The 12,540-nt window shown below is 41.1% G+C and overlaps 1 protein-coding gene across 5 annotated transcripts in view; it reads right to left on the minus strand.

Annotated features, from left to right (window-relative positions):
- Positions 1–776: 776 nt before the first annotated feature.
- The window catches only part of LOC119496647 (RNA-binding motif, single-stranded-interacting protein 3-like), a 180,658-nt gene continuing 168,894 nt past the window's right edge, over positions 777–12,540 (minus strand). For 3 of the 5 annotated variants that reach the window (XM_037784105.1, XM_037784108.1, XM_037784107.1), the window contains 5 exons: positions 10,638–10,688; positions 5,649–5,765; positions 5,286–5,372; positions 4,614–4,738; positions 777–3,533 (listed from right to left, as the gene is read on the minus strand). In XM_037784105.1, coding sequence (XP_037640033.1) covers positions 3,530–3,533; positions 4,614–4,738; positions 5,286–5,372; positions 5,649–5,765; positions 10,638–10,688 — 384 coding nt within the window. In that variant the 3' untranslated portion in view covers positions 777–3,529. Of the gene's footprint in view, positions 3,534–4,609; positions 4,739–5,285; positions 5,373–5,648; positions 5,766–10,637; positions 10,689–12,540 lie in introns of those variants that run through there. The other 2 variants (XM_037784106.1, XM_037784109.1) reach the window with 1 other exon arrangement.

The raw sequence follows: 12,540 nt of genomic DNA on the forward strand, positions 1-12,540 counted from the left end.
AAGTTGTAGTTTTGTTGTCTAAACCTAAATAAGTTGGAGTTTTGTTGTCTAAACCTAAAGAAGGCTTTTTGTTTGTGTTCAAAACGTAACATTTCATTCAGTTTTACGTGTTAGAACGTGTTGCTTTTAAGTTTGACTTTCACTTTTACAACGTAGTAGGCGTAGTTGGCTTCTAATGACCCACATCTGTGGTGCTTATAGCGATGATAACGTTTATTTAATGGCCTGATAACAGTCGAATCGGGTGCAGCGACTGTCTGAGCGGTGTATGAAACACACTTGTATACAAGTACATCCAAAACATTTAATTGGTGGGTGACCAGCAAATATTAGAAAACATGAATATTTCCTATTATCGTGTGGTCCTTGTTATAGCATTGTTAAATGGGTTACTCTTCTCAACATAAAGGGATACAAAACATTTAATTTTAGGGCAAAAGAAAAATAATTTCTTCACATCATTTGTGACTGAAAACAGCATGAATTAAAACGTGTGTGTCTTTTGACATTCTGTATACATCGTACTCTACTTGGGTAGCTTTCTCAGTAATATTGTTGTCTTTGCACTGGAGAGAATGATGCATGATTCGTATGTAATGTACTGAATGTATTGGTCCTGTTTTGATAATAATTATCTCTCTATGCAGTAATAAACATATCTACTAACTAAAGTGCCTTTTGTATGAGATTTAGGCTTCTGTGCTGCATCATTAGTTACCTTACTGATTTTACCCCAGCGCAGCATGTTATTTAATTTAAGACTAAACACTGGTGGCTCATTTTTTAAATCGAATTTATTCATCAACAGAGGATATATTAAAGTACAATGGCGCCTGTTTAAATCTAAATGCCTCTGTTTTATCTGTGTCCACTTAGCATCTGTAAATTCCCTGCTGACTTGTTAAAATCACACACACACACACGGTGTACTACAGTGCACTCTAGTGGTTCTGCGTTGTACCTGCAGAATATACAAGATGAGTATTGACTGAAACATTTCTTTTTTTATTGAAAGATTTGTCTAAAAAGAAAACAAAAAGAAAAGAGACATTTGAAACTACAGCAATATCCACTGGTTCTACAGACACTCTCAGAATCACAATTTGAAAGACATGGGAGGCATGTGACCAAGCAAATAAAAAAATAGCATCATCAAAGTTATTTCTGTTGCATCTTCTTTTACACACCTGTACAAAAAGAGATCTCATAAATATTACTTTTGTTCTCGCTTTTCTCTATTTTCTCTCTTCTCTCAATAATTTATTCTCCCATAGAGGTTTGAATCTGCTTGATTTTGGTTGAACCACGAGTTTTTCTGTGTCCGTCTGTTCCCACGTTTCCATTCGCTTCTTTTCATTGGTGGAGGGTCAGGTAGGTGGGGCTTCAAGGGTGTGACCTCGGAGCCTGCGTCAGCCAGTTAAAGTCCAGAGAGGAGTTTTGGTTCTCAACTGATGCCCTCGTACTCCGTACAAATAATGCAGATTCTTATTAACTGGTTTTGACCTATCTAAGAAGAGAGAAGTACTCAACTGCAACCGGGAACATGAAAAGAGGCACAAGACTTCAAGTCATGGATAACAATTAACTGTCTTTATCTTGGCTTCAAATGGTGAATCGCTCGACATTCTGGAGGTATACCTCTTCCACACCCAGCCAACACACATCTGCCTCAATCCCCAATAATGAAAAGTGTTTAGCAGCTCACACATCATAATCAATTCTCAAAAAAGGCAACACAAAAAGAAAAAAAAAAACATCTCTCCTCGTTTCTTTTAGAATATACATAAGCTGAAATGATTTTGTTCAACAGAAATGCCCTTTCATCTAACAGAAATCATCGCCCTGCTCACATTTTAAATGGCTTGTGTTTGGCAAGACGGCGGCGTAAAAACAGTTTGTCTTATGGACTGAGACTAAAGAAGCATTTCAAAATAATTCAATCTACAACATTCTGGCTAGCCGTCATAATGAGTTACAGCATCTCAGTGTCGGAGTTGTGATTGGTCAATGCAGCCTGAAGAGGGTGTTTTTGGGTGTGTACACAGGTTTAAAATGTACACACCAATATCCCACAAGATATAATGCGTTTTCAGCCTCTTTACCACTAAAGTATACTATACCAACTTCCCAGTAACATACCTACCTCCTCCACTTTCTCCATACCACAGGGTGCCTGGTCTCTCGACAGATGTTACAGCACCATTTTAGATCACCACCACAAATGATCACTCAACAAACAAAACATCTCAAAACACTCTTCTGGTTGAGGCAGTTGCGTTAAAGATCTACTGCATGTTCTCAGTCACGGATAAAATCAGCTCACACGCCAGCAGCAGGACAAGCAAGAAAAATCTCAGTTTCAGAGGTGAAAAAATAAAGAAAAAGCAACATAAGAAAGATCTCTTCACTACCTAGTTTCTTCATCTTTGGTATAAAATATGCCACCTGTTGGCTGCTTTTGTTCAACGGTTAAGAAAGACTCAAGAAACTGTCAACAGTTTTACTAAAACTATTGCTTTTTGCACATTTAAAAATCCTAGCGTTTTCTTTCTGCTTTTTTGTCAGTCAGAAATGTTCCTTTTTTACTTTTCTTTCTGCAGTGAGACAAGCAAAGCAGGCAAAGCAAAAACTTTTTGAAAGTAAAAAGACTGCAAAAACACAACAAAAAAAAATACAAATGTGATGGAGAAACAGAACTTTTATCCCATGATTAAACCTAGCTGCATTTTCCAGGAAGCAGTGGATTGACCTTTCCCACAAGTCGCATTAAAGAATTTGTCTTCCCTACCAACAAACGTCAGCTGCAACGCACCACATCATTTAAAATCATCTTCATACAATTACTACTTTTCTTTTTAAAATCCTGTACAAATAGCTTTGTAGATTTCATCTCTTGGAACTCTCCAGGAAGCTCTCAAATCATTCAACCACTCTTTTATTTAATTATTCAACACTATGGAAACTTTTTCCCCAAAGTTTGAGAAAATTAAGGCAATAAAGATTTACGAAAACATTGATATTCTAGAAAACTACTCAAATAATAAAAAGAATGAAAATAATGTAGCTTAATATCAAAGGAAGACAACCTGTTTTTTTTCTAGACTTTGCTTCCTTCCTTTTTTTAATAAAAAAGTCTGAAAATCTACCTGCACATTCAAATGTTCTATTTTCTGTACAGCTTGTTGGTTGAGTTTAGATTTCAGTCTGTCTTCTCTTTTTCCTTTGGAGGCAAAGTCCAGTCTCACAGTGAGAAATGATAAACTCACAGTTGCAGACTGCGTTTGATTTCATTGTCCTCAAGTTCAGCAAACCATCAATTCTTTTTTTCCTTTGTCTTTTTCTTGGTTCAACCAGGTAAGAAATATAATTGATTTTTTTTTCATTTTGTCTTTTATTTGGTGCCTGTGCACAGTGGAAGCTTTCTCCCCTTAGTGTTGCCACGTCACCTTTTTTTTGATTCTCTCTGTGTCTCCGGCGCCTCAGTGCAGTCCTTCTAAAGGCAATGCAGCAATGATTCCCACCAATCTTCTTATCTAAAGGAGACAGAAAAAAGGGGTAACTGAGGAAACTGTGCACAATGTTACAGTTTCTACAGCAGACACAACATTCTTTGTTCGACCGCTGTGTGTAAAAGAAAACACCAGCAGGTTATCTAGGAAGCAGAAAAAACAAGATGAATAAACACCAGGACAAAGATAAAAATGTGTTGGCATGATTCTGTGACCAAAACAACACAGCAGTTGGCTTAACATTATGTCTGTGCAACAATGAAACACTGTAGTAATATATAAAATATATATACAACCTATTCAACACATCCATTTATTTAACTAATCACAACCTTAGCAACACTGCTGTGGGACATTTCAAGAATGTAAGTAGGAGACAATTCAATGTGTTATTCCAACTAGGCAGCTCGTTCTCATTCCCAGGGCATCAAATACCAACGCTTTGTCACGGCCGCCGGCGTTCCATACCACCACACAGAGCACCCTTTAGAGCCGGCATGCGACGCACTGGGCTTTCCATTAACTTAACCCATCCGCGGCAACAGTAAACGCACAGGGACAGGGCTGTGGTGACGCAGTTTAAAGAGCGCACAGGGCGGCTGGACGGGTCCAACAAACATAGGGCTTTCATCCAGGAGACGTTTCACTTTAAAATCAGCTGATGGTTCCGGTCCCATTTTCACAATGTCAAAGTCACACTTTCACTGTAAGAACGTAGTAGTGTTAAGCCCAACCATGTTGCTTTTTCTTAATCCTAACTAAAGTGGTTTTATGGCGTAAACCTAAGCAAGTGTTTTTGTTTAATTCATTTTATGTTTTACGTTTTATGAGGGTGTATGTGCTGGTCTATTCCTGACTAGCCAGGCTAGCTGTTTCCCGCTGCTTCCAGTCCTCTATTCTTTCGTTCTTTTTAGAGACTATTTATGGCATATCTAAGATAAATTATCACATCAAGTGCTGCAGACTATCGGAGTCCCACATTGGCATCCACTTTCAACAGAACTGCCACTACGGTTTTTCATCAATTTAAAGCAAGACAGTGCAACGCCGGGTTAATATCCTAACCCCTCTGTAGCAGCTGCACAGACGTCTACATACACTCACTTAGACTGCTGGTACGAGTAGGCTGTGGCATGATCTCCTGTATTCTCCACCGATAAAGGCTGCTGCCCGCTGGCGTCCTGGGAGGATGGGGCGGCTGTCTGTGAAGAAGGGTCCGTCACCACACCCTGACACCAGAAACACGTCACATATAGCCGTTATGTCAGACTGTCAGAAGGTTTATAAGGTCCTCTTTGTTCCACTCAGCACTGAAATACGTTAACTGAGAACATCCAAACAGTTCAGCAAAGACAAAAAACCTTAGTATTGATTCAAAGTGAAGGTTTCCACTTGAATTACTGGTGCTCATTTTAACAATCAGATAACAGTTCCTCTGACTAGGGTTAGTAGAATTAGTGGCATTGTCTCACACTGAATCACACAGAAGCTGATTCTGATATCATCAAGGCTTAAGTTCCCTCCGTGGCAATAAACTAGTGACTAATACTAATAGAGGTCTCACAGAATATCAGCAGCATGGCAGCATGGCCATTATTAACTACAGTTTAATTTACTAGCATCTCATTTATATGAGAGGTGTGACACAAGAAAATAATATATGAATTATAGTGTATATAAATCTCAATATCCAAGTCAAGTTAGCCCTGTAAAGCCGGATATGGGCTGCTGTATGAATCAGAATAAAGTCCATAACCAACATGTTTGTGTCCTTACTTCCACTGTGATGGCAGAGGCAGGCACTGCAGTGTACTGGGGAATGTAGGTTCCTTGCATAGGAGCAGCCGCTGCAGCAGGCATGTACTGCAGAGAGAAGGTGTTATCAACAATATGTCCTCTACAATCCCTGGATTAATAGTCCTGTCTGACATCCCCGCTGAGACCTGAAACATTACATAACAGTTTGGCCTCGGTCGTCGCACATTTCAGCAAACAGAAAAAAGGCAGTTTCCACGTGTGCGTGGTTTCTGCTGCGAGATCATTTCAATTACAGCCGATCATGGAAATCTCTACTGACTAATTATATTGAATATATTACAAAACACACACATGCATGGAGCGATACAAGCTGAGACTCACGGTGCCCGTGGTGCCCAGAGACAGGTGGTTCATCTGCTGGCTAAGAGGAGCCATTACACTGGAGGGGTGAAGAGACAAACTGGGCTCTATAGCTGCTGCCGGGGTGATCACAGCGCCCTGAGGCAGGGAGGAAGGACACATGGACATCGTTGTACGAGCTGAACAAGCTGTTATATCCACTTATTAAGCATTATATGACAAGCGACCAACACAGTCAGGGTTCCAGGACTTTTCAAGGACATATTCAGTGATGATCTAGCTGCAATGACAGACAGGGATCACGCCATACACTAATACGTTCCTCTCTGTGGAAGTCTGATGTAAAAGACGTGCAGTCTATGTCTACTCTCGTCCATCAACTACCATTTAATACCCCGTTAATGTGATCCTGAACATAACAGAGCTCAGCTTTCAGATGACAAGGTCTCATAGATCACCTAATAGTTCATTCTCAGCTGAAGGAAAATACCAGTGAATGGTGAAATGATTTTACAGGACATTTAACTTTTTCCTCTCATCTTCCATGTGTTTTCCATGACTGGAACATTTGTGAACTTTTTTCCAGGTTTTCCAGGACGTGTGGGAACCCTGACAGTTAATGAAGTTCGGCTGAACTAAATGATTTAAAGCGATCACAGGAGATGGTATCTGGAGGGATGGCGGAGGACAGGAAGATGCAGAACTATTCCTTTAAATCACATCAAACTGAGAAGGTAGACCCATCCCAAAGGATGTGTTGTTACTGCTCCACAGCTCAATAAGATCTTTTTAAGACATGCAGCTAGTAGAAAGACTTCCAACCCAGTTAAGTCTGATGACTGCGAACGGTTTGACGGCAATGCAGCCAGTCAGCCGGCTCGCAGGGCAGGCTGACAGAACCTGCGTCTGAATGGAGCAGAAAGGCTTTTACTGTAAATCTCTTCAATGTGAAGGGCTTTGATGCCGGCTAACACCTTGATACGCTGAGCTCTACTTTTCCAGTACGGCTCAGCTACAAACTCAACAGCTCTGTGTTTAATAGGAGACTCCTCTTCGCCTGGCAACATCCCTGCAGAGGTAAACACTGTTCATTTGTGATAGCTGTTTAACTGCACTTCCCACGAGCCCAGACGGCATCGGTGGACATGTGTCAGCATCGCTCCAGAGAGCAGTCGGCACTTCTGTAGCTGCATGTTGAGACAGGATGTTAGAAGATCACAGGTATTACATTTAGCTATTATAGGAACCGGCCCAGCTGTATACGCCAGTCGTCTTCACGGCTCTGTATCTGTTGGGTTTCATAGCGAGGCTCGCAACAACACAAGCACACACACTGTAGGTAAACACACACACACCCACACACACACACACACACACACACACACACACACACACAGTGATGAAAGTTCTAGCTGTGTGTAGCGTTCCTCTTGAAGGCACATACAGTCTGTCAGAGCTGCAAATCTGTAAGTGAAGATCCTTATGTCTGCAAGCTTCACAGGGACGCACACACACACACACACACACACACGCACACACACACACGCACGCACGCACGCACGCACGCACGCACGCACGCACGCATGCACGATTGTCAGAGCTGTTAACAGTGGTGAATGCCCTTCCTCCTGACTGATGTCTTCATAGGGAGATCTGTTTGAAGAACACAGCCGCCTGGCAGTCAGAAATGCTCCGTCGACACTGTCTTCAACATCACAAGTGAATGAGTGGCACTTTTTCTACACACTTACACACACACTCACACACACACAGACGCATCACAGATCTACCCACAAACCTGCACAAAGCTTTGGCTCCGGCAGGTAGATGTATCAGCCAGAATCTAGCTAATACTCAAGCTTTTCATCCTTCTATGCTCTCTTGTTTAATGATTTCTCATCCTCCATCTCTCTTTCCATCACTTCATCCAATATTGCAGCAGGCTTCCGTGCACGGAGAAAGCAGCATAAAGCAAAAAGGAAACCCACAATGACTAATTGTCTGCTCTGATTTACAGCTGTACAAGTGTTAAACTTGCTACCTCTGCGTGTGACTGCGTGCAGACACCTCGCATTAGCTGGTGTGTAATTATACTGTATGTGGTAGAGCGTGTGAACCTGTTGATGTTTTCATGTGTCAAGACATCTTTTCTTCCTGGGGTAAGCAATAAATGAGTATGCGAGACAGACAGATTCCGACACATTCTTTGCCCCCTTTGTCTGCTCAAATGGGTTTAACATCGCAATTTAACTCAGGAAGATCTGAAATCCCAATTCTTCGGATGTGTCATTACGGTGCGCCCCAATAAGCCGCCTTCCCTCTCTTTCTTGCTATGCATGGTTAGGGTAATGCATTCATTTCCTGTAGGGGGATTTGTGAGTAATTATGCACAAAGACATCCTCTCACTAATTAAGATGTAAAGACAGGGAGTTCAAGTAATCTGGGCATTTCACCAAGGCTCGGAAACACACAGTCCTTAAGGCACTTCACGGTGTGTGTATAGGTGTGTGTGTGTGTGTATGTGCACACCTATGCTTGTGTCTGTGTGTGTAAATATAGTGGTGGGAGTGCATGCACTTTATTTATCCCTGGGCACTGTTTTTATTTATCTCATTCTAAGTATTTCTTTAGTATGTATCTGTGAAACGATGTGACACGCATCCCCAACATGGAAGAATCTCTAACTGTCTGATGGACTGTTGACCGAGTGATTAGCAGAGGCGTGCTTGTGTGCATCAACCTAAATGTGTCAATGAGTGCGCGGCATTACTGGAAGTTCCCAGTCATTAACCGAGGCACAGCGATGAGGAAGCCTCTGCTACCATAGGAACAGAATTAAGCCGCTGTGTGTCTCTCTCCGTCTCCCTCCCTGACGCAGCTTTAATTTGCCGAGCTCTTCTGGTTCCAGGAAATACAATGACTAGCCTTCGCCTTTGTTGTCTAACAGGGATTTTGACTATGCGGAGACGAGGCTGGGGAACGGGCGCGCACAGCCCAGACATGCTTTCTGCAGCAGTTGTTTTCTTTTCTTTGTTCTCGATTTTATTCTTTGTAATCCCTTCTTTCCTCTCCTTTCCCTGCGCCTGCCTCTCTCCCCTGTTCCCTTCTCTTTGTCACACACAGCTCTCTTATTTATTTATTTTCTCTTTCTCCTATTCCCTTATTCTGTCTTCTCTTCCATCTCTGTCTGTCTTCTCCCAAGTCTTACGCAGTCATATCAAGCGGCCTTCCAAATAATTAGGCGGGGCATTTGTTTGAAAAGCCATTTACAGAAGGGTATTATCCTCTCTCACAGACATCCTTTTAATCAGACATGACAACAGAATGTTTTTAGGAGTTTGGCAGATAGAAAGAGAGAACTATAGAGAGGGGACAACAACATTTGGAACTAAATTAACTATTGTGTTGTGACAGAATTTGCTGGAATTCCTCAGTGCATGGCTGATATACCATATCTGTCTTCCAGCCTCCTAGCTGACAATTTCAGTGGAGCATAACTGAATTCTGTAGGTACCAAGTAGTCTACTAACACTGTGGTGAGATAAAAATGATCAAATCTGTCTAAGGGTTTTGTTTCTAAGAGAAGCCAACTTTATTTTCAACAAAAATATCTATAGAAAAGGAGCTGGCTGTACTGTTAATCATATTCCTCCACTACACACACACATATATATATATATATATATATATATATGTGTGTGTTTATATATATGTATGTATAATGTGACGTGTCTGAAGGCTTTTGTCAGCCATGATCACTGAATCCTCATTAGATCGTGTACTTGTTTCATGAACCTTTTTTCAGGAAAGGCCTGTAATTAAAACTCATGAGTATAAAAATGAAATGTATGTTTTACAGGCTAGTTGAACTAAAGATAATAGAAAATGACTAATGTACACTGTAGACGAGCCGGACCAGTGGAACTGTGAACTACTGATGAATAAATGTTTAAGAGGTGATTAAGCTTTATTGTTCATCTGAAGGTTATTGTTTGGTCCTATACACTATGAATCTATCATTTTCTTAAATAAAATAAATCAACCAGTGAGTGAGGTTGAACTGTAGAGGTCTTTCACCTGCCGACATGGCAACAACCTCATTTCTTTCAACAATTAAAGAGAGGAATCTGTTCTCCAGCTGGATGGAGGTGTACAGATTGTATATATATATATATAATATATACACTGTATGCTAGGGTAGGTACTGTGAGTCAGACAGACAACGTCAGCTGAGGCTTTACACTGAGCTCAGAGCGAAGCCTGTAGAGGCTTGAACTGTATACAGTCCTCGGCTGATAGCAAAGGAAACCTTGAAGTTTGTGTGTGAGAGTATAAGAGAAGAAGAAAGAGAATCTGAGCGTAGATCTGCTGTGTACCTGTATATTGACTGTATATACCTGTATATTGACTGTACATACCTACACTGTAACAGGCTATATACGTGGCTATACATCCACAGTACAAATATGACCAGTAATTACAGGTTAACATTTATCTTGATATACAGTATGTTTACCACTTCGCTCTACCTGCAGTTTCATTTCAACCCAGCAGGGAGCAGCCTTTTCCTATGGATCTCAGACTCGGCTCCGCTGAGCTCTGCCAGCTGCTTTAAGGAGGTTATTCACAGGCTGATTCAGCCGGGGAACACTCACATTCAGGGAACACTCACATTCAGGGAACACTCACATTCAGGGCTAAAGTTTCATTTTCCTGGTCTGACCTAGGTTTGACTCTCATATGCTGCACTTGTCGCAAACTCTTCAGTGACTTGCTCCATCATTTGCACTGAAATATTAGATCAAAATTAAAACAAATTCTGTGACGTTAAATATGGTTGCAAAGCAATTATAGTGAGTATTTGAGCACAAACAAGACCTATGGTTTCTAAGATGGATGACTTTGTGTTTTTTGTGTGGCAGCCAGGCAGTGAAAAGTGCTGGAAAATATAGAAAATGACTCCACTGTGGAAAGATAACAGATGACCCAAACAATAAAGGAGAACTTACCGTAGGTTGCATAACATACTGTTGATGTGGCATCCAAGATGTACTCTGGACCTGTGGAGAAGAAAGGAGGAGAGGAGAGATAAAAAGATGCAGCAAAGGTAGAGGTGATGACATTAAAACCAGACACGGCGAAGGAAAAGGAAGAAGAAATATGGAGAGTAGAAAGAAAGTAAAAAATAAAGTAATTAAAGAAGGAGGGGATGGGCATGAGTAGGAGGATGCAGTAGGGAGGTCAGGGAGAGATGAGAGGAAAGGGAAGATCAAAAAGAAGATTGTTGTAAGTGGATAAAGAATTGAGAAAGAGAGAAAATAAGGAAGGACAATTGGAAGACAGGATGACAGGAAGGGAGCGAAAATGAGAAAACCAAAGAGGAGACGAGAGAAAATTAATCATTAGCTCAAGTCTTTACAAGCCTATTTCAGAGCCCGGTCCCTACGGCAGCGTGTCCTAAAGAATATTACAGCAGAAACTGAGGGTCCACTATACAGTATGTTATGTTGTAATTATAAGAGGATATGAAGACCACAGAGAGCAATACAGTCTAATAATTACTGCTGCACAGTGGAGGTTTCATCATCAAAGCCTGTCTTGGCCACAAATCACCACTTTCATCTCCTACTGCCCAGCCCTAACACGAGGACGATCCAGTCCCCGAAGGCCCCTTTGTCACATGTTCAACAGGGTATGCACGTATAGAGTTATATTATGAGTGCATGTGTATGTTAACGTACCTGTGTCTGTCTATGGGGAGTTAACATAATGCAAGGCAGGCTAATTCCTCAAAAAGCAGGATGTGTCTGTGTGTGTAATTCTGCACTGCCGAAGGTGTGTCTTTGCATTCGTCTTTCTCGTTTACAGCAGCGCTCCGTGCTAGAGACAACCTGTGGGGGAAGGACTGGTGTTTGTTTTAAAGTCTATGTGTTTGACAAACTGCGGATCAAGTACTGAGTCAATCTCTCAAAGAGCCGCAGCTACGTCGGCAACCAGCTTTGACATGAATTGGTATGGTTTGTGCGTGTGGAAGAGAGAGGATGCGACACATGGGAACAGAGAGAGGGAGACAAAAGGAGGATTTGTGCCTACGAATGAAAGATCGATGGGAGGAGTGCTGCAATATGAGCCTGTGTTTTATCATTGCTAGACTAAAAGTGGTCTTGAATGGAGAGAGCTGATATAACCCAATATATGTGTTCATGTCTTTTCTGAGAAAAGCTCTACTTGCTTGACCTGTATGTTCAGGAACTATAATATACTGTAATAATATAACTAATAATATATAACTATAATAATACTGGACAACAGTGGAAAAAGAGGTTCATTCAACACATTTTAAATTCATTTTGAAACCAGAGAGCAGAACTGCTGTGGATGGGATCAACTGAAAATATTCAATTCATATTTCAAAACCCCAGGTAAGTTGTTAACTTCGCTCAAGATGAGGCAGTTCTTTATCTATATTCTTCTTTGTGATAGCAAATCCCATGAAAAGACCCAAACCAACAATGTGTTAGTCCGTCTCTCAATACTTTCAGACACATCCTCTGTGTTACAGGCCCATTCCTTCCTTCACTTTCTCAAAAGGCTGAGTCATTTTCTGAAGTCATTTTTAACAAACATCACTTAAACAGGAAAAAATACTGCATTTGTTGGGGACTATTTTCAGCTGTGGATTAAGACACATTTTGTATGCTAGTGAGTATTTATGGCAGCAGGATGGTATATGTGCCCATGTGCCACGGTGGCTCATTGATGTGTTGTTAATAGTGTCCGGTGGAGCTTTATGGACCATAGCAAGTTCTGTCTACACACACGATACTTGTTAGTAGGATCAATTAATTGTTGATTTTGGTCTTTTCATGGGATTTGTTGACAATGAGAAAAATATAGAATATAACTTATCCT

Source organism: Sebastes umbrosus, chromosome 11 (assembly GCF_015220745.1).
Source record: "Sebastes umbrosus isolate fSebUmb1 chromosome 11, fSebUmb1.pri, whole genome shotgun sequence".
In the NCBI taxonomy this organism is placed as follows: domain Eukaryota; kingdom Metazoa; phylum Chordata; class Actinopteri; order Perciformes; family Sebastidae; genus Sebastes; species Sebastes umbrosus.